The 20,184-nt window shown below is 44.7% G+C and overlaps 1 protein-coding gene across 3 annotated transcripts in view; it reads left to right on the top strand.

Annotated features, from left to right (window-relative positions):
- The window catches only part of cachd1 (cache domain containing 1), a 149,500-nt gene that overhangs the window by 114,115 nt on the left and 15,201 nt on the right, over positions 1–20,184 (top strand). For all 3 annotated transcript variants that reach the window (XM_065009215.1, XM_065009216.1, XM_029647630.2), the window contains 4 exons: positions 891–1,013; positions 1,981–2,197; positions 14,121–14,281; positions 14,519–14,605. In XM_065009215.1, the coding sequence (XP_064865287.1) occupies positions 891–1,013; positions 1,981–2,197; positions 14,121–14,281; positions 14,519–14,605 (588 nt within the window). The remainder of the gene's footprint in view (positions 1–890; positions 1,014–1,980; positions 2,198–14,120; positions 14,282–14,518; positions 14,606–20,184) is intronic.

Here is a 20,184-nt window from a genome sequence, read left to right as displayed (position 1 = left end):
GGACAAACACACCATCTTCCTCACCATCCACACCTCCAGGTACTGTAGGAGGGCAAACACACCATCTTCCTCACTGTCCACACTTTCAGGTAGGAGGGGTCAAGGGTCCACCACGGTCCCAGGCTCTGATTGGAAGAAACCCAGTTGGACTGGACTGTATCTATGTCACTCAGTGTGATGGTGATACACCAGTCTAGTTACCAGGGCAACCTGATAAACACTTACAGATTTTCATTTGGGACTGTTGATGAATTTGAAACGTTCTGTTTCTTTAGTATTTTTAATGATATGATACTCTGCTCTTCTATTTTTTTCATAACTGTCGGTTTAGCAGACACTTTTATCCAAAACGACTTAGTCATGCATGCAGACATTCATCCTATGGGTGTCCGCAGCAGGAATCAAACCCGACCCTGAGCCACATAATACCATTTTCTCAAGCAATACATAGAGCAAAACAGGAAGAAGTAGTGGGAAATAAACAGACTAATGTTCTTTAGTCTGTGATCTGAATGTGTCGTGGCCCTGGCAGTCTGCTGTTTGTGCCTGCTGACTACAGTTACAACATTACTGGTTCATCTCAGAGGAGGCTGTAGACGGGAGGCAATCACCAACAACTGGAACACACAGGCTGTGGATTAAGATATAATACACACACACACACACACACACAGCTCTGATAAGGCAGGCTCAGTCTGTTGATGCTGGTTCTGCCCCGGTGAGCATGTCATGTGGCGTCTGTAGTATACCGAGACTCTGCTCTCAAATAAAGCTCCCAAGAGCTGCAAGCACATGATTTTCGGAATAGGTTTGCATGCACAAGCAGGGAAGGTAGCTAGAGAATATAAGATGTGTACTGTTGAATAATGTTCTCTCCTCTCTCTGTGTAGTTCTCAGATGGCCTCAGGGTATGCAGTAGCAGTAATGGGGATAGACTTCACACTGCGTTACTTCTACAAGGTTCTGCTGGACCTGCTACCCGTCTGCAATCAGGACAAGGGCAACAAGATCCGGTACGTCTTTCATTGAGGCTCCTTCTCTCTTGATACAGACCTTTTGACGGTTCCTCATAGGGATCCTGAGGGATGACCCAATGAGGTTTTTAAGACTCTCTGAATCTAATTTGAATGGCACATTCACCTGGTCCTCCAACATCCCAGCATGCCCTCTGCTAAGTGGGAGAACTTCCCTGAGTTTCTCTTTTTGGTATCTGTTGTGGGCCACAAATGACCTTTATGCTGGTTACAAAGAGGGTGAGAGAGGGAGAAGCTTGACTATAATTACATTCCAGAAAGATCCTGTTATGCTAGATTCTGCTGCTACATTCTCTCTTTCTCTTTTCTGTCTGCCTTTCCACTCCTACTCTTCCCTCCCTCTAGTTTCTCTCTCTCTCCCCCTGCCTCCCTCTCTCTCCCCCTTCTCTCTCCAGTCCTCTACCCCTTTCTTTCTCTCACTCTTTACCCTGTCTCCCTCTCTATCTCTGTCCGAGAGTCTTCAGTGGTTCATGTTTAACAGGAGGAAGGGTTGGGGTTGAATGCTTTTCTATCCTGCAGTTTGGGGTAATATGGGGCTCCGGTGTGACAATACACAGAGCTGATCTGGTGCCTGGCCCATGTGGTGTTCTTAACACTCAGAATTTGCTCTCTGTAACACCACCCCTTGTCTTTCCTGACTTAACACTGACTTAACACTGCTCTCTTTGCCCTCCATGTCCACTGTAATCGCTCTGGCTCTCTCCCTCTCCCCTTTCCACAGCAAGTCTGAAGTTCGGGTTCTATTGTGTTTAAATCTGATGCATTTCAGTGGACTTGTGTATTAAGTTAAAGTGATTGTACTGTTCCATAAAATGAATAATATGTCAACTGTATTTTCTCTGTCTCCTCTCTCTCTCTCTCTCTCGCTTTCTCTCTGTCGCTCTCCCTGTCTCTCTCTGTCGCTATCCTTCGCTTTCTCGCTGTCTATTTCGCTCTCTCTCTCTAGGTGTTTTATCATGGAGGACCGGGGTTATTTGGTTGCCCACCCCACCCTCATCGATCCTAAAGGTCACGCTCCAGCCGAGCGGCAGCACATCACACACAAGGAACCGCTGGTGGCCAACGACATCCTGAACCATCCTAACTTTGTCAAGAAGAATTTGTGCAACAGCTTCAGCGACCGCACAGTCCAACGTTTCTACAAGTTCAACACCAGCATCATTGTGAGTAGGGGCTCAGAGAAAATACAAACTCCATCTAGACACCGTTGCCCTTGAGCACTCAAAAAACGATATATACCTCGGCTTAAACATCAGCACCACAGGTAACTTCCACAAAGCTGTGAACTATCTCAGAGACTGGCCTTCTATGCCATCAAAAGGAACATAAGATTCGACATCCTAATTAGGATCTGGCTAAAAACACTTGAATCAGTTATAGAACCCATTGCCCTTCATGGTTGTGAGTTCTGGGGTCCGCTCACCGACCAAGAATTCACAAAATGGGACGAACACCAAATTGAGACTGCATGCAGAATTCTGCAAAAATATCCTCTGTGTACAATGTAAAACACCAAATAATGAGCAGAGCAGAATTAGGCCGATACCCTGCTAATGATCAAAATCCAGAAAAGAGATTAAATTAAATTCTTCAACCACCTAAAAGGAAGCGATTCCCCAACCTTCCATAACAAAGCCATCACCTACATAGAGATGAACCTGGAGAAGAGTCCCCAAAGCAAGCTGGTCCTGGGGCTCTGTTCACAAACAATAACACACTCCACAGAGCCCCAGGACAGCAGCACAATTAGACCCAACCAAATCATGAGAAAATAAAAAGATAATTACTTGACACATTGGGAATAATTAACAAAAAAACAGAGCAAACTAGAATGCTATTTGGCTCTAAACAGAGAGTACACAGTGGCAGAATATCTGACCACTGTGACTGACCCAAAATCAAGGAAAATCTTTGACTATGTACAGACTCGGTGAGCATAGCCTTGCTATTGAGAAAGGCCGCAGAAGGCAGACCTGGCTCTCAAGAGAAGACAGGCTATGTGCACACTGCCCACAAAAGGAGGTGGCAACTAAGCTGCACTTCCTAACCTCCTGCCAAATGTATGACCATATTAGAGACACATATTTCCCTCAAATTACACAGATCCACAAAGAATTAGAAAACCCCAACTCCCATATGTATTGGGTGAAATACCACAGTGTGGCATCACAGCAGCAAGATTTGTGACCTGTTGCCCCAAGAAAAGGGCAACCAGTGAAGAACAAACAGCATTGTAAATACAACCCATATTTATGTTTATTTATTTTCCCTTTTGTACTTTAACTATTTGCACATTTATTTATTTTTTATTTTTTTATTTCACCTTTATTTAACCAGGTAGGCAAGTTGAGAACAAGTTCTCATTTACAATTGCGACCTGGCCAAGATAAAGCAAAGCAGTTCGACATATACAACAACACAGAGTTACACATGGAGTAAAACAAACATACAGTCAATAATACAGTATAAACAAGTCTATATACGATGTGAGCAAATGAGGTGAGATAAGGGAGGTAAAGGCAAAAAAAGGCCATGGTGGCAAAGTAAATACAAAATAGCAAGTAAAACACTGGAATGGTAGATTTGCAATGGAAGAATGTGCAAAGTAGAAATAAAAATAATGGGGTGCAAAGGAGCAAAATAAATAAATAAATTAAATACAGTAGGGAAAGAGGTAGTTGTTTGGGCTAAATTATAGGTGGGCTATGTACAGGTGCAGTAATCTGTGAGCTGCTCTGACAGTTGGTGCTTAAAGCTAGTGAGGGAGATAAGTGTTTCCAGTTTCAGATATTTTTGTAGTTCGTTCCAGTCATTGGCAGCAGAGAACTGGAAGGAGAGGCGGCCAAAGAAAGAATTGGTTTTGGGGGTGACTAGAGAGATATACCTGCTGGAGCGTGTGCTACAGGTGGGAGATGCTATGGTGACCAGCCAGCTGAGATAAGGGGGGACTTTACCTAGCAGGGTCTTGTAGATGACATGGAGCCAGTGGGTTTGGCGACGAGTATGAAGCGAGGGCCAGCCAAAGAGGGCGTACAGGTCGCAATGGTGGGTAGTATATGGGGCTTTGGTGACAAAACGGATTGCACTGTGATAGACTGCATCCAATTTGTTGAGTAGGGTATTGGAGGCTATTTTGTAAATGACATCGCCAAAGTCGAGGATTGGTAGGATGGTCAGTTTTACAAGGGTATGTTTGGCAGCATGAGTGAAGGATGCTTTGTTGCGAAATAGGAAGCCAATTCTAGATTTCACTTTGGATTGGAGATGTTTGATATGGGTCTGGAAGGAGAGTTTAGTCTAACCAGACACCTAAGTATTTGTAGTTGTCCACGTATTCTAAGTCCGAGCCGTCCAGAGTAGTGATGTTGGACAGGCGGGTAGGTGCAGGTAGCGATCGGTTGAAGAGCATGCATTTAGTTTTACTTGTATTTAAGAGTAATTGGAGGCCACGGAAGGAGAGTTGTATGGCATTGAAGCTTGCCTGGAGGGTTGTTAACACAGTGTCCAAAGAAGGGCCAGAAGTATACAGAATGGTGTCGTCTGCGTAGAGGTGGATCAGAGACTCACCAGCAGCAAGAGCGACCTCATTGCTGTATACAGAGAAGAGACTCTGTCCAAGAATTGAACCCTGTGGCACCCCCATAGAGACTGCCAGAGGTTCCGCCAGCAGACCCTCCGATTTGACACACTGAACTCTATCAGAGAAGTAGTTGGTGAACCAGGCGAGGCAATCATTTGAGAAACCAAGGCTGTCGAGTCTGCCGATGAGGATGTGGTGATTGACAGTCGAAAGCCTTGGCCAGATCAATGAATACGGCTGCACAGTAATGTTTCTTATCGATGGCGGTTAAGATATCGTTTAGGACCTTGAGCGTGGCTGAGGTGCACCCATGACCAGCTCTGAAACCAGATTGCATAGCAGAGAAGGTATGGTGAGATTCGAAATGGTCGGTAATCTGTTTGTTGACTTGGCTTTCGAAGACCGTAGGATAGATATAGATCTGTAGCAGTTTGGGTCAAAAGTGTCCCCCCCTTTGAAGAGGGGGATGACCGCAGCTGCTTTCCAATCTTTGGGAATCTCAGAAGACACGAAAGAGAGGTTGAACAGGCTAGTAATAGGGGTGGCAACAATAATGGCAACAATAATTTTAGAAAGAAAGGGTCCAGATTGTCTAGCCCGGCTGATTTGTAGGGGTCTACATTTTGCAGCTCTTTCAGAACATCAGCTGAACGGATTTGGGAGAAATGGGGAAGGCTTGGGCAAGTTGCTGTGGGGGGTGCAGTGCTGTTGACAGGGGTAGGGGTAGCCAGGTGGAAAGCATGGCCAGCCGTAGAAAAATGCTGGTGGATTTATCAATGGTGACAGTGTTTCCTATCTTCAGTGCAGTGGGCAGCTGGGAGGAGGTGTTCTTATTCTCCATGGACTTTACAGTGTCCCAGAACTTTTTTGAGTTAGTGTTGCGGGAAGCAAATTTCTGCTTGAAAAAGCTAGCCTTGGCTTTTCTAACTGCCTGTGTATAATGGTTTCTAGCTTCCCTGAACAGCTGCATATCACGGGGGCTGTTCGATGCTAATGCAGAACGCCATAGGATGTTTTTGTGTTGGGCAGTCAGGTCTGGGGAGAACCAAGGGCTATATCTGTTCCTGGTTCTAAATTTCTTGAATGGGGCATGTTTATTTAAGATGGTTAGGAAGGCATTAAAAAAAAAATCCAGGCATCCTCTACTGACGGGATGAGATCAATATCCTTCCAGGATACCCCGGCCAGGTCGATTAGAAAGGCCTGCTCGCTGAAGTGTTTCAGGGAGCGTTTTACAGTGATGAGTGGAGGTCGTTTGACCGCTGACCCATTACGGATGCAGGCAATGAGGCAGTGATCGCTGAGATCTTGGTTGAAGACAGCAGAGGTGTATTTAGAGGGCAAGTTGGTTAGGATGATATCTATGAGGGTGCCCGTGTTTAAGGCTTTGGGGAGGTACCTGGTAGGTTCATTGATAATTTGTGTGAGATTGAGGGCATCAAGTTTAGATTGTAGGATGGCTGGGGTGTTAAGCATGTTCCAGTTTAGGTCGCCTAGCAGCACGAGCTCTGAAGATAGATGGGGGGCAATCAGTTCACATATGGTGTCAAGAGCACAGCTGGGGGCAGAGGGTGGTCTATAGCAGGCGGCAACGGTGAGAGACTTGTTTTTAGAGAGGTGGATTTTTAAAAGTAGAAGTTCAAATTGTTTGGGTACAGACCTGGATAGTAGGACAGAACTCTGCAGGCTATCCTTGCAGTAGATTGCAACACCGCCCCCTTTGGCAGTTCCGGCGCCGACTGAGATGGCCGCCTCGCTTCGCGTTCCTAGGAAACTATGCAGTTTTTTGTTTTTTTACGTGTTATTTCTTACATTAGTACCCCAGGTCATTTTAGGTTTCATTACATGCAGTCGAGAAGAACTACTGAATATAAGATCAGCGTCAACTCACCATCAGTACGACCAAGAATATGTTTTCCGCGACGCGGATCCTGTGTTCTGCCTTACAAACAGGACAACGGAATGGATCGCATGCAGCGACCCAAGGAAACGACTCGGAAAAAGAGGGAAACGAGGCGGTGTTCTGGTCAGACTCCGAAAAAGGGCACATCGCGCACCACTCCCCAGCATTCTTCTTGCCAATGTCCAGTCTCTTGACAACAAGGTTGACGAAATCCGAGCAAGGGTAGCATTCCAGAGGGACATCAGAGACTGCAACGTTCTCTGCTTCACAAACTTTATTTAACTCTTTGCAAACTGGAAACCATTTATCCGGAGGCTGCATTCATTGTAGCTGGGGATTTTAACAAAGCTAATTTGAAAACAAGACTCCCTCAATTTTATCAGCATATCGATTGCGCAACCAGGGGTGGTAAAACCTTGGATCATTGTTACTCTAACTTCCGCGACGCATATAAGGCCCTGCCCCGCCCCCCTTTCGGAAAAGCTGACCACGACTCCATTTTGCTGATCCCTGCCTACAGGCATAAACTAAAACAAGAGGCTCCCACGCAGAGGTCTGTCCAACGCTGGTCAGACCAAGCTGACTCCACACTCCAAGACTGCTTCCATCACGTGGACTGGGACATGTTTCGTATTGCGTCAGATGAAAATATTGACGAATACGCTGATTCGGTGTGCGAGTTCATTAGAACGTGCGTCGAAGATGTCGTCCCCATAGCAACGATAAAAACATTCCCAAACCAGAAACCGTGGATTGATGGCAGCATTCGCGTGAAACTGAAAGCGCGAACCACTGCTTTTAATCAGGGCAAGGTGTCTGGTAACATGTCCGAATATAAACAATGCAGCTATTCCCTCCGCAAGGCTATTAAACAAGCTAAGCGTCAGTACAGAGACAAAGTGGAATCTCAATTCAATGGCGCAGACACAAGAGGCATGTGGCAGGGTCTACAGTCAATCACGGACTACAAGAAGAAACCCAGCCCAGTCACGGACCAGGATGTCTTGCTCCCATGCAGACTAAATAACTTTTTTGCCCGCTTTGAGGACAATACAGTGCCACTGACACGGCCTGCAACGAAAACATGCGGTCTCTCCTTCACTGCAGCCGAGGTGAGTAAGACATTTAAACGTGTTAACCCTCGCAAGGCTGCAGGCCCAGACGGCATCCCCAGCCGCGCCCTCAGAGCATGCGCAGACCAGCTGGCCGGTGTGTTTACGGACATATTCAATCAATCCCTATACCAGTCTGCTGTTCCCACATGCTTCAAGAGGGCCACCATTGTTCCTGTTCCCAAGAAAGCTAAGGTAACTGAGCTAAACGACTACCGCCCCGTAGCACTCACTTCCGTCATCATGAAGTGCTTTGAGAGACTAGTCAAGGACCATATCACCTCCACCCTACCTGACACCCTAGACCCACTCCAATTTGCTTACCGCCCAAATAGGTCCACAGACGATGCAATCTCAACCACACTGCACACTGCCCTAACCCACCTGGACAAGAGGAATACCTATGTGAGAATGCTGTTCATCGACTACAGGTCGGCATTCAACACCATAGTACCCTCCAAGCTCGTCATCAAGCTCGAGACCCTGGGTCTCGACCCCGCCCTGTGCAACTGGGTACTGGACTTCCTGACGGGCCGCCCCCAGGTGGTGAGGGTAGGCAACAACATCTCCTCCCCGCTGATCCTCAACACGGGGGCCCCACAAGGGTGCGTTCTGAGCCCTCTCCTGTACTCTCTGTTCACCCACGACTGCGTGGCCACGCACGCCTCCAACTCAATCATCAAGTTTGCGGACGACACAACAGTGGTAGGCTTGATTACCAACAACGACGAGATGGCCTACAGGGAGGAGGTGAGGGCCCTCGGAGTGTGGTGTCAGGAAAATAACCTCACACTCAACGTCAACAAAACTAAGGAGATGATTGTGGACTTCAGGAAACAGCAGAGGGAACACCCCCCTATCCACATCGATGGAACAGTAGTGGAGAGGGTAGCAAGTTTTAAGTTCCTCGGCATACACATCACAGACAAACTGAATTGGTCCACTCACACTGACAGCGTCGTGAAGAAGGCGCAGCAGCGCCTCTTCAACCTCAGGAGGCTGAAGAAATTCGGCTTGTCACCAAAAGCACTCACAAACTTCTACAGATGCACAATCGAGAGCATCCTGGCGGGCTGTATCACCGCCTGGTACGGCAACTGCTCCGCCCTCAACCGTAAGGCTCTCCAGAGGGTAGTGAGGTCTGCACAACGCATCACCGGGGGCAAACTACCTGCCCTCCAGGACACCTACACCACCCGATGTTACAGGAAGGCCATAAAGATCATCAAGGACATCAACCACCCGAACCACTGCCTGTTCACCCCGCTATCATCCAGAAGGCGAGGTCAGTACAGGTGCATCAAAGCTGGGACCGAGAGACTGAAAAACAGCTTCTATCTCAAGGCCATCAGACTGTTAAACAGCCACCACTAACATTGAGTGGCTGCTGCCAACACACTGACACAGACTCAACTCCAGCCACTTTAATAATGGGAATTGATGGGAAATGATGTCAAATATATCACTAGCCACTTTAAACAATGCTACCTTATATAATGTTACTTACCCTACATTATTCATCTCATATGCATACGTATATACTGTACTCTACATCATCGACTGCATCCTTATGTAATACATGTATCACTAGCCACTTTAACTATGCCACTTTGTTTACTTTGTCTACATACTCATCTCATATGTATATACTGTACTCGATACCATCTACTGTATGCTGCTCTGTACCATCACTCATCCATATATCCTTATGTACATATTCCTTATCCCCTTACACTGTGTATAAGACAGTAGTTTTGGAATTGTTAGTTAGATTACTTGTTGGTTATCACTGCATTGTCCGAACTAGAAGCACAAGCATTTCGCTACAGTCGCATTAACATCTGCTAACCATGTGTATGTGACAAATAAAATTTGATTTGATTTATCTTGTCTGAAAATGTTGTAGTTTGGAATGAAAATTTCAGAATTGTTGGTGGTCTTCCTAAGCCAGGATTCAGACACAGCTAGAACATCCGGGTTGGCAGAGAGTGCTAAAGCAGTGAATAGAACAAACTTAGTTAGGGAGGAGGCTTCTAATGTTAACATGCATGAAACCAAGGCTATTACGGTTACAGAAGTCGTCAAAAGAGCGCCTGGGGAATAGGAGTGGAGCTAGGCACTGCAGGGCCTGGATTCACCTCTACATCGCCAGAGGAACAGAGGAGGAGTAGAATAAGGGTGCGGCTAAAAGCAATAAGAATCGGTCGTCTAGAACGTCTGGAACAGAGAGTTAAAGGAGGTTTCTGGGGGCGATAAAATAGCATCAAGGTATAATGTACAGACAAAGGTATGGTAGGGTGTGAATACAGTGGAGGTAAACCTAGGTATTGAGTGCTGAAGAGAGAGATATTATCTCTAGAAACATCATTGAAACCAGGAGATGTCATTGCATGTGTGGGTGGTGGAACTAATAGGTTGGATAAGGTATAGTGAGCAGGACTAGAGGCTCTACAGTGAAATAAGCCAATAAACACTAACCAGAACAGCAATGGACAAGGCATATTGACATTAAGGAGAGGCATGCTTAGTGGAGTGATCAAAAGGGTCCGGTGAGTGGAGAGGTTGGTTGGGGGTCACGGCGATTTAGACAGCTAGCCAGGCCATCGGTAGCAAGCTAGCATAGGATGGAGGTCTGTTATTAGCCACCTCTTGCGTTCCGTCAGTAGATTAGTGGGGTTCCGTGTGGTAGAGGGGATTAATCCAAATCACACCAACAACAAAAATAAAAACAATAGATATAGTTATAGAGGCCCAAGAAGAAAATAAAAATAATAATAATAATACAAATAAATAAATAAATTGTCCGATTGTCTATTCAGATAGCAGCCGATAAGACAGCTAACGGTTAGCGGGCCGCAGATGGGCGTTCAGGTAACGTTGCGACGGGGGAGCCAGCCGGATAACTCCTTTGGGTAGATAACGTCGATAGATTTTCGAGCTAAAGGATAGCTGATGACCACAAACCGTGGTTAGCTGAATACTAACGATTTGCCAGTAAAGAAGCTAACTAGTGTCTGGATTAGCTTCTGGCTAGCTTCTGGCTAGCTTTTGGCTAGTTTCTGTCTAGCTTCTTGGAGAATTACAGATTTCAGGTAAATAATACTTTTTTATAAATATAAATGGGTAAGGCGGGTTGCAGGAGAGTGTTTTGAAGATGAGTTTATGGAAAATTTAAAAAATGTATGTGAGAAAAGTTGTAAATATATATATATATATATATACAACTTTTTTCACATACATTTTTTAAATTTATAGATATATACGGGACACGACAAGACGAGGACAAAAGACATCTGAACTGCTATGCCATCTTGGAAGAAGCACATCATTGCAACACTGTATATAGACATAATGACATTTGAAATGTCTTTATTCTTTTGCAACTTTTGAGAGTGTAGTGTTTCCTGTTCATTTTTTTCTAATCTTATTTTCTTATCTAATTCACTTGCTTTGGCAATGTAAACATATGTTTCACATGTCAATAAAGCACCCTTAAATTGAATTGATAAGACATTTTCTCTGTCTCTCGCTCTGTCTTTCTGTCTCTCTCTCGCTCTGTCTCTCTGTCGCTCTGTCTCTCTGTCGCTCTGTTTCTCTGTCGCTCTGTCTCTCTCTCGCTCTGTCTCTCTCGCGCTCTGTCTCTGTCTCGCGCTCTGTCTCTGTCTCGCGCTCTGTCTCTGTCTCTGTCTCTGTCTCGGTCGCTCTGTCTCGGTCGCTCTGTCTCTGTCGCTCTGTCTCTGTCGCTCTGTCTCTGTCGCTCTGTCTCTGTCGCTCTGTCTCTGTCGCTCTGTCTCTGTCGCTCTGTCTCTGTCGCTCTGTCTCTGTCGCTCTGTCTCTGTCGCTCTGTCTCTGTCGCTCTGTCGCTCTGTCTCTGTCGCTCTGTCTCTGTCGCTCTGTCGCTCTGTCGCTCTGTCTCTCGCTCTCTCGCTCTGTCTCTCGCTCTGTCGCTCTGTCTCTCGCTCTGTCTCTCGCTCTGTCGCTCTGTCTCTCGCTCTGTCGCTCTGTCTCTCGCTCTGTCTCTGTCTCTCGCTCTGTCTCTGTCTCTCGCTCTGTCTCTGTCTCTCGCTCTGTCTCTGTCTCTCGCTCTGTCTCTGTCTCTCGCTCTGTCTCTGTCTCTCGCTCTGTCTCTGTCTCTCGCTCTGTCTCTGTCTCTCGCTCTGTCTCTGTCTCTCGCTCTGTCTGTCTCTCGCTCTGTCTGTCTCTCGCTCTGTCTGTCTCTCGCTCTGTCTCTCTCTCGCTCTGTCTCTCGCTCTGTCTCTCTCTCGCTCTGTCTCTCTCTCGCTCTGTCTCTCTCTCGCTCTGTCTCTCTCTCGCTCTGTCTCTCTCTCGCTCTGTCTCTCTCTCGCTCTGTCTCTCTCTCGCTCTGTCTCTCTCTCGCTCTGTCTCTCTCTCGCTCTGTCTCTCTCTCGCTCTGTCTCTCTCTCGCTCTGTCTCTCTCTCGCTCTGTCTCTCTCGCGCTCTCTCTGTCTCTCTCTCGCTCTGTCTCTGTCTCTCTCTCGCTCTGTCTCTGTCTCTCTCTCGCTCTGTCTCTGTCTCTCTCTCGCTCTGTCTCTGTCTCTCTCTCGCTCTGTCTCTGTCTCTCTCGCTCTGTCTCTCTCTCGCTCTGTCTCTCTCTCGCTCTGTCTCTCTCTCGCTCTGTCTCTGTCTCTCTCTCGCTCTGTCTCTGTCTCTCTCTCGCTCTGTCTCTGTCTCTCTCTCGCTCTGTCTCTGTCTCGCTCTGTCTCTGTCTCGCTCTGTCTCTCTCTCGCTCTGTCTCTCTCTCGCTCTGTCTCTCTCTCGCTCTGTCTCTCTCTCGCTCTGTCTCTCTCTCGCTCTGTCTCTCTCTCGCTCTGTCTCTCTCTCGCTCTGTCTCTGTCTCTCTCTCGCTCTGTCTCGCTCTGTCTCGCTCTCGCTCTGTTTCTCTCTCGCTCTGTTTCTCTCGCTCAGTTTCGCTCTCTCGCTCTGTCTCTGTCTCTCTCGCTCTGTCTCTCTCTCTCGCTCTGTTGCTCTGTCTCGCTCTCGCTCTGTTGCTCTGTCTCTCTCTCGCTCTGTTGCTCTGTCTCTCTCTGTCTCTGTCTCTCTCTCGCTCTGTTGCTCTGTCTCTCTCTGTCTCTGTCTCTCTCTCGCTCTGTTGCTCTGTCTCTCTGTCTCTGTCTCTCTCTCGCTCTGTCTCGCTCTGTCTCGCTCTCGCTCTGTTTCTCTCTCGCTCTGTTTCTCTCGCTCAGTTTCGCTCTCTCGCTCTGTCTCTGTCTCTCTCGCTCTGTCTCTCTCGCTCTGTTGCTCTGTCTCTCTCTGTCTCTGTCTCTCTCTCGCTCTGTTGCTCTGTCTCTCTCTGTCTCTGTCTCTCTCTCGCTCTGTTGCTCTGTCTCTCTCGCTCTCGCTCTGTTTCTCGCTCTGTCTCGCTCTCGCTCTGTCTCGCTCTCGCTCTGTTTCTCTCTCGCTCTGTTTCTCTCTCGCTCTGTTTCTCTCTCGCTCTGTTTCTCTCTCGCTCTGTTTCTCTCTCGCTCTGTTTCTCTCTCGCTCTCTCTCGCTCTGTCTCTCTCGCTCTGTCTCTCTCGCTCTGTCTCTCTCTCTCTCGCTCTGTCTCTCTCTCTCTCGCTCTGTCTCGCTCTCGCTCTGTTTCTCTGTCTCGCTCTGTTTCTCTGTCTCGCTCTCGCTCTGTCTCGCTCCCAATATGGCCCTGCGGTCCGAAGTCTGACCCCCCTGTGTCACAAGATCTGCCATTTTGTATTGTTTGAAACTAACTGAGTAAAGTGTGAGAGAGTCCTCTCCCTATTTTGGTCTCAGAAAAACATTTTCCCAGGACAGCTTTTATTTTTATCCATCAGCATTATAACCCCACCACATGGTGAGAAATTGTATAGCATCCTCAATGAGTTTTACTCAAATGACCCAAGTGCTTCCTTTCTTTGTAGAGCCATTGATAAACCATAGTCTAGTTAGTACCATTTTTTCAAATACATAGTGTATAGCCTTTTTAAAACAAACTCAGACGCTTGACAACACTCCTCCTGTCTCTCCTGACTAACCTGGTCCACAGTGGCTCCATGTACTGTCTGATAAACCTAATGATTTATATAAACCCTGGATTGCTGATGCTATGTATTGGCCAATGAGAGGCTTTGAAGCCAGCGGTCGGCCATATTGGCACTCCTCAGAAATACAGACCTCCATAGGAATTAATGGAATTCTATAGTATGTAATTTAAAATTCCACACACTTTTTTTATTTTTAGTACTATTTCTTTCATTTTTTATCTTACGTATTCTAAATTAAAAGCATGCATTAAGTTATCTGTAATAGAATAAACATGGCACAACAAATGTAAACATTAATAAATGCATTTCTTTTGCTTCCAAAACATTTTCTACAATGGCGTAGGAGTACCAAGATGGAGGCATAGTGGCTTCAAAACAACGCCCCCTGTCCGTCATCTAGTGTATAAACCATTGGATAAATCCTTGTCTAGTACCATATTTCACTATGTTCCCCCACTCGCTCTTCCTTCACAGGGTGACTTGACTAACCTGGTCCACGGGAGCCACTGCTCCAAGTACCGCCTGACCCGTATCCCTGGCACCAACGCTTTCGCTGGCATCGTCAACGAGACTTGTGATTCGCTGGCTTTCTGTGCCTGTAGCACCGTGGACCGCCTCTGTCTCAACTGTCACAGGTCAGATATACAGTCACAGGAGTTAAAGAGTTACAGAGGAAATAACATGGTGTTTTCACATTTCTATTCATGAAACCAATGAATTCTATGAGGTGTCTGTTTAACTTGCTGTATTAAAAGGGGTGAATATTTGCATCACAAAGTTAATTCATTGTAATTTTGTTGGTTTTCAGTCATACCTTTCATGCATCTATATTCTTAGAACATGGCTGAAGCTGTTGTCCCTGTGTTGTACAGGATGGAGCAGAATGAGTGTGAGTGTCCATGTGAGTGCCCCCTGGAGGTCAACGAGTGTACTGGCAACCTCACCTACACTGAGAACAGGTGAGTCAAGAATCACAAAAGCCCACATTTCTGTTTTGTTTGTATGTTTAGATGGGTATTGCTCTACTGTAATGTAGATGTATGTGTGTACTCGTGTCTGTACTGAATGAAGCCTTTTCTATCGTGCCCACAGGTAGTGATTGACTCTGTCACTGTGTCATCAGGCTGTCTGTCATGATAATCAGATGGCTGTGATCATTCCTCAGAAACACCTGTGTCCTCAGTTAGCCATTAAACTGTGACTAGCATTCACAACAACTGTCTGTCTGGCTAAGGCTCTTTGTGAGAGGATAGAGGGATGCTAGAGAAAAGATCGTCCACAAAGCTGCTGTCAGACTGCAGTCATGCATTCATGTCGTGTTCCCTCTGTTGTGGTTGATTGAGGTCTTTTCACGTAATGCTAATTACTGCCTAATTTGAAACTGTGACATTATCATTGGTTAGTCATTATCTCCTTGATTCAGTGTGGTGCCAGTTCTCTCATTTGAACTGTGTTTGTCATTGTTGTAGTCTGACTGTGTGGTCATGTGTATTGGGGTTTGACTGTGTGTTCATGTTGGATCCAACAAGAACATCAAGGGTTTAGAAATCCAGGAGATAAAAAAAGTGTCAATGTAGGTCGATGACTCCAATCTGAATCCCTGCACAGTCTCATTGAGGATCTTGATCACTTTTCTAGCCTCTCTGGACTTAAACCTAGTTATGACAAGTGCACCATATTATGTATTGGTTCGTTAAGACGCAATGTTTACACTACCTCAAATCAAAATCAAATCAAATTGATTTGTTAGCAGATGTTAATGCGAGTGTAGCGAAATACTTGTGCTTCTAGTTCCGACAATGCAGTAATAACCAACGAGTAATCTTACCTAACAATTCCAAAACTACTACCTTATACACACAAGTGTAAAGGGATAAAGAATATGTGCATTAAGATATATGAATGAGTGATGGTACAGAACGGCATAGGCAAGATGCAGTAGATGGTATCGAGTACAGTATATACATATGAGATGAGTAATGTAGGGTATGTAAACAAAGTGGCATAGTTTAAAGTGGCTAGTGATACATGTATTACATAAAGATGCAGTAGATGTACAGTATATATATACATATGAGATGAATAATGTGGGATATGTAAACATATTAAGTAGCATTGTTTGAAGTGGCTAGTGATATATTTTACATCAATTCCCATTATTAAAGTGGCTGGAGGTGAGTCAGTGTGTTGGCAGCAGCCACTCAATGTTAGTGGTGGCTGTTTAACAGTCTGATGGCCTTGAGATAGAAGTTGTTTTTCAGTCTCTCGGTCCCAGCTTTGATGCACCTGTACTGACCTCGCCTTCTGGATGATAGCGGGATGAACAGGCAGTGGCTCGGTTGGTTGTTGTCCTTGATGATCTTTATGGCCTTCCTGTGACATCGGGTGGTGTAGGTGTCCTGGAGGGCAGGTAGTTTGCCCCCGGTGATGTGTTGTACAGACCTCACTACCCTCTGGAGAGCCTTACGGTTGTGGGCGGAGCAGCTGCCGTACCAGGCGGTGATACAGCCCGACAGGATGCTCTCGATTGTGCATCTGTAGAAGTGTGTGAGTGTTTTTGGTGACAAGCCAAATTTCTGAGGTTGAAGAGGCGCTGCTGCGCCTTCTTCACGATGCTGTCTGTGTGGGTGGACCAATTCAGTTTGTCTGTGATGTGTACGCCGAGGAACTTAAAACTTACTACCCTCTCCACTACTGTTCCATCGATGTGGATAGGGGGGTGTTCCCCCTGCTGTTTCCTGAAGTCCACGATCATCTCCTTAGTTTTGTTGACGTTGAGTGTGAGGTTATTTTCCTGACACCACACTGTAGTTTACCAATAAAATGAGTGAACGGTGAAGTAAACATACTTGGTGTTCACATCTCAAATAAATAAATGTACTTACCAGTCAATTTCAATAGAAAGTTTGCAAAGAATGTGTTTTCTTTGGCTATGTCGGATTAAGTGATATGACATGTTATTCTATAAAATAATTTCTCCGTAATTAATATTACCTGATAGAGCTAATCATGCAAATGTAATTAACTAGAGAGTCGGGCACCACAAAATAATATTTATAGAGCTGTTATCTTCCGAATAAACTCTTGAAGACCTAGTAATATTTTACATCAATAGCAGTCAATATTAATCGTCATCTTAATTCAGTCTCATCTGAAAGTTGTAAATTATTGGTTATCTGCACGAACCCTGGCTAACAAGTTGAATCAGCAATACAAAATTGGGTTTAATTATTTATTTACTAAATACCTAACTAATCACACAGAATTAAACATACACATAATTAATCATAACTTGATTACAAATTACGTCATAAAGGAAAACGTCCCTAGCGGGCGGAACAGATATGACAGCTGGTTACACAAAAGAAAATGGGCTGGGTTTGAGTGAAAGAGCGGGAAGACTGAGGGACAAAGGGCGAAGCTGTGCTATCGTAAATACAGTATCTTAAGCATTCTAAATTACCGCCCATTTGGAAAAGGAAAATGCAATAAATATTTACTCTGAGCTGCGCTTCGGTAGGTTGGTGGTAGATGGAAGGCCGTGTTGCCAAACCAAGTCCTTTGTCCTTTGAAGAATGTCTCTGCTGGTAAATTGAAAATGTTGTAGTAACGTCGTTGTGTGGTAGACGGGATACTCTGTCTGTTCTTCCTAACCCTCGTTTGCAGCGGCTGTTGATAACTCAACGGCTAGGAGGTATCACTTCTGTAGTGAATAAGAGTTCAAAGTTCATACCATTCGCAACCAAAGCTTACGCTGATGTTGGCTTCGTTCTGTAGTTATTATCTGAACCATTCTGATATCGGACCGTCGTCCTCGGAACAGGAGGTTACATTGTCGTCCAGGCTTTATATAGGAAGGGAGAGGAGGGCGTGTTTGAAAAGTTGTATAGCCCATGTTACTAATGGTCATATCACAGTTTACTTACTAATGGTCCTATCACAGTTTACTTACTAATGGTCCTATCACAGTTTACTTACTAATGGTCCTATCACAGTTTACTTACTAATGGTCCTATCACAGTTTACTTACTAATGGTCCTATCACAGTTTACTTACTAATGGTCCTATCACAGTTTACTTACTTACTAATGGTACTGCTTACTCCAGACAACTCGTTTTTAATCGTTTGAGCAAAAACAATTTCATTTTATTTGGAATGCTAAGCAAGACAAAATTAAACATGCCTATTTCTATAATGAATATGAGTTTGGGGGGATAAAATGATTAAATATGAATGCATTAAACCTCTCACTAAAAGCTTCACTCATACATAAGTTCAACCCAAAATGGTTCTCCAGTAGATTATTAAGAAAGACTAATCCTTTGTTAAAACATGCCCTTTTTGCAGATTACAACTTCTCATTTCCAACTAATTGAAAATCACATTTTGTTTAAAGTAATCGCCCTTTCTTAAAAAAGTTGTGCAAAGCTGGTTACAATTTCACTTTTGTCCTTCAGAAAAGCTAGAACAAATGTTGTGGTTAAACTCAAATATACTTATCTAATGAAAAATATTCTTTATGGAAACATGTTTAAACTTGATATGAAATCTATTAATGATATTATGAATAGAAATGGAGTTATGTCACGTGCAGCTATCGAAAATATATGGGAATATCTGCTCAATACAAACTGGAGGAGGCAAGTGGAAAAGGGAGAAGGTTGGGAACTTGTGTGCCTGACAGATATTAAAGATACAAATTCACTGAAAAGGATTGGCATAAATAGAAAAATATAGCAATTTCATTTGAGGATCAAAATGTTGACAGCTGCGCCATACAGGTAGCAAAATAAAGTTAAGACATTTTCGATGTACCAATTCCATGGCACAAGGTTTATGAACTGGTACAAAAACAACTACACTTGATTCAATTTAAATTATTATACAAAATTCTTGCCACCAACAGAATGCTATATATATATATGGGGCATACCAAAATCTCAGCTCTGTATATTTTGCTGTGAAAAGAGTCACTAGGATCATTTATTCTGGTATTTTTTTTTTTATGTTTATTTAACCAGGTAAGCTAGTTGAGAACAAGTTCTCATTTACAACTGCGACCTGGCCAAGGTAAAGCAAAGCAGTACAACACAAACAACAACACAGAGTTACAGTGGGGCAAAAAAGTATTTAGTCAGCCACCAATTGTGCAAGTTCTCCCACTTAAAAAGATGAGAAGCCTGTAATTTTCATCATAGGTACACTTCAACTATGACAGACAAAATGAAAAAAAAAATCCAGAAAATCACATTGTAGGATTTTTAATGAATTTATTTGCAAATTATGGTGGAAAATAAATATTTGGTCAATAACAAAAGTTTATCTCAATACTTTGTTATATACCCTTTGTTGGCAATGACCGAGGTCAAATGTTTTCTGTAAGTCTTCACAGGATTTTCACAAACTGCTGCTGGTATTTTGGCCCATTCCTCCATGCAGATCTCCTCTAGAGCAGTGATGGTTTGGGGCTGTTTTCTGGGCAACATGGACTTTCAACTCCCTCCAAAGATTTTCTATGGGGTTGAGATCTGGAGACTGGCTAGGCCACTCCAGGACCTTGAAATGCTTCTTACGAAGCCACTCCTTCGTTGCCCGGGCGGTGTGTTTGGGATCATTGTCATGCTGAAAGACCCAGCCACGTTTCATCTTCAATGCCCTTGCTGATGGAAGGTTTTTACTCAAAATTTCACGATACATGGCCCCATTCATTCTTTCCTTTACACGGATCAGTCGTCCTGGTCCCTTTGCAGAAAAACAGCCCCAAAGCATGATGTTTCCACCCCCATGCATCACAGTAGGTATGGTGTCCTTTGGATGCAACTCAGCATTTTTTTGTCCTCCAAACATGACGAGTTGAGTTTTTACCAAAAAGTTATATTTTGGTTGTCATATGGTCAGATGAATTCTCCCAATCTTCTTCTGGATCATCCAAATGCTCTCTAGCAAAATTCAGACGGGCCTGGACATGTACTGGCTTAAGCAGGGGGACACGTCTGGTACTGCAGGATTTGAGTCCTTGGCGGCGTAGTGTGTTACTGATGGTAGGCTTTGTTACTTTGGTCCCAGCTCTCTGCAGGTCATTCACTGGGTCCCCCCGTGTGGTTCTGGGATTTTTGCTCACCGTTCTTGTGATCATTTTGACCCCACGGGGTGAGATCTTGCGTGGAGCCCCAGATCGAGGAAGCTTATCAGTGGTCTTGTATGTCTTCCATTTCCTAATAATTGCTCCCAGTTGATTTCTTCAAACCAAGCTGCTTACCTATTGCAGATTCAGTCTTCCCAGCCTGGTGCAGGTCTACATTTTTGTTTCTGGTGTCCTTTGACAGCTCTTTGGTCTTGGCCATAGTGGAGTTTGGAGTGTGACTGTTTGAGGTTGTGGACAGGTGTCTTTTATACTGATAACAAGTGGAGGACAGAGGAGCCTCTTAAAGAAGAAGTTACAGGTCTGTGAGAGCCAGAAATCTTGCTTGTTTTGTAGGTGACCAAATACTTATTTTCCACCATAATTTGCAAATACATTAATTAAAAATCCTACAA

Source organism: Oncorhynchus nerka, linkage group LG24 (genome assembly GCF_034236695.1).
Source record: "Oncorhynchus nerka isolate Pitt River linkage group LG24, Oner_Uvic_2.0, whole genome shotgun sequence".
In the NCBI taxonomy this organism is placed as follows: domain Eukaryota; kingdom Metazoa; phylum Chordata; class Actinopteri; order Salmoniformes; family Salmonidae; genus Oncorhynchus; species Oncorhynchus nerka.
The sequence above is the reverse complement of the archived record's forward strand: the minus strand, read 5'-3'. Positions and strand labels throughout refer to the sequence as shown.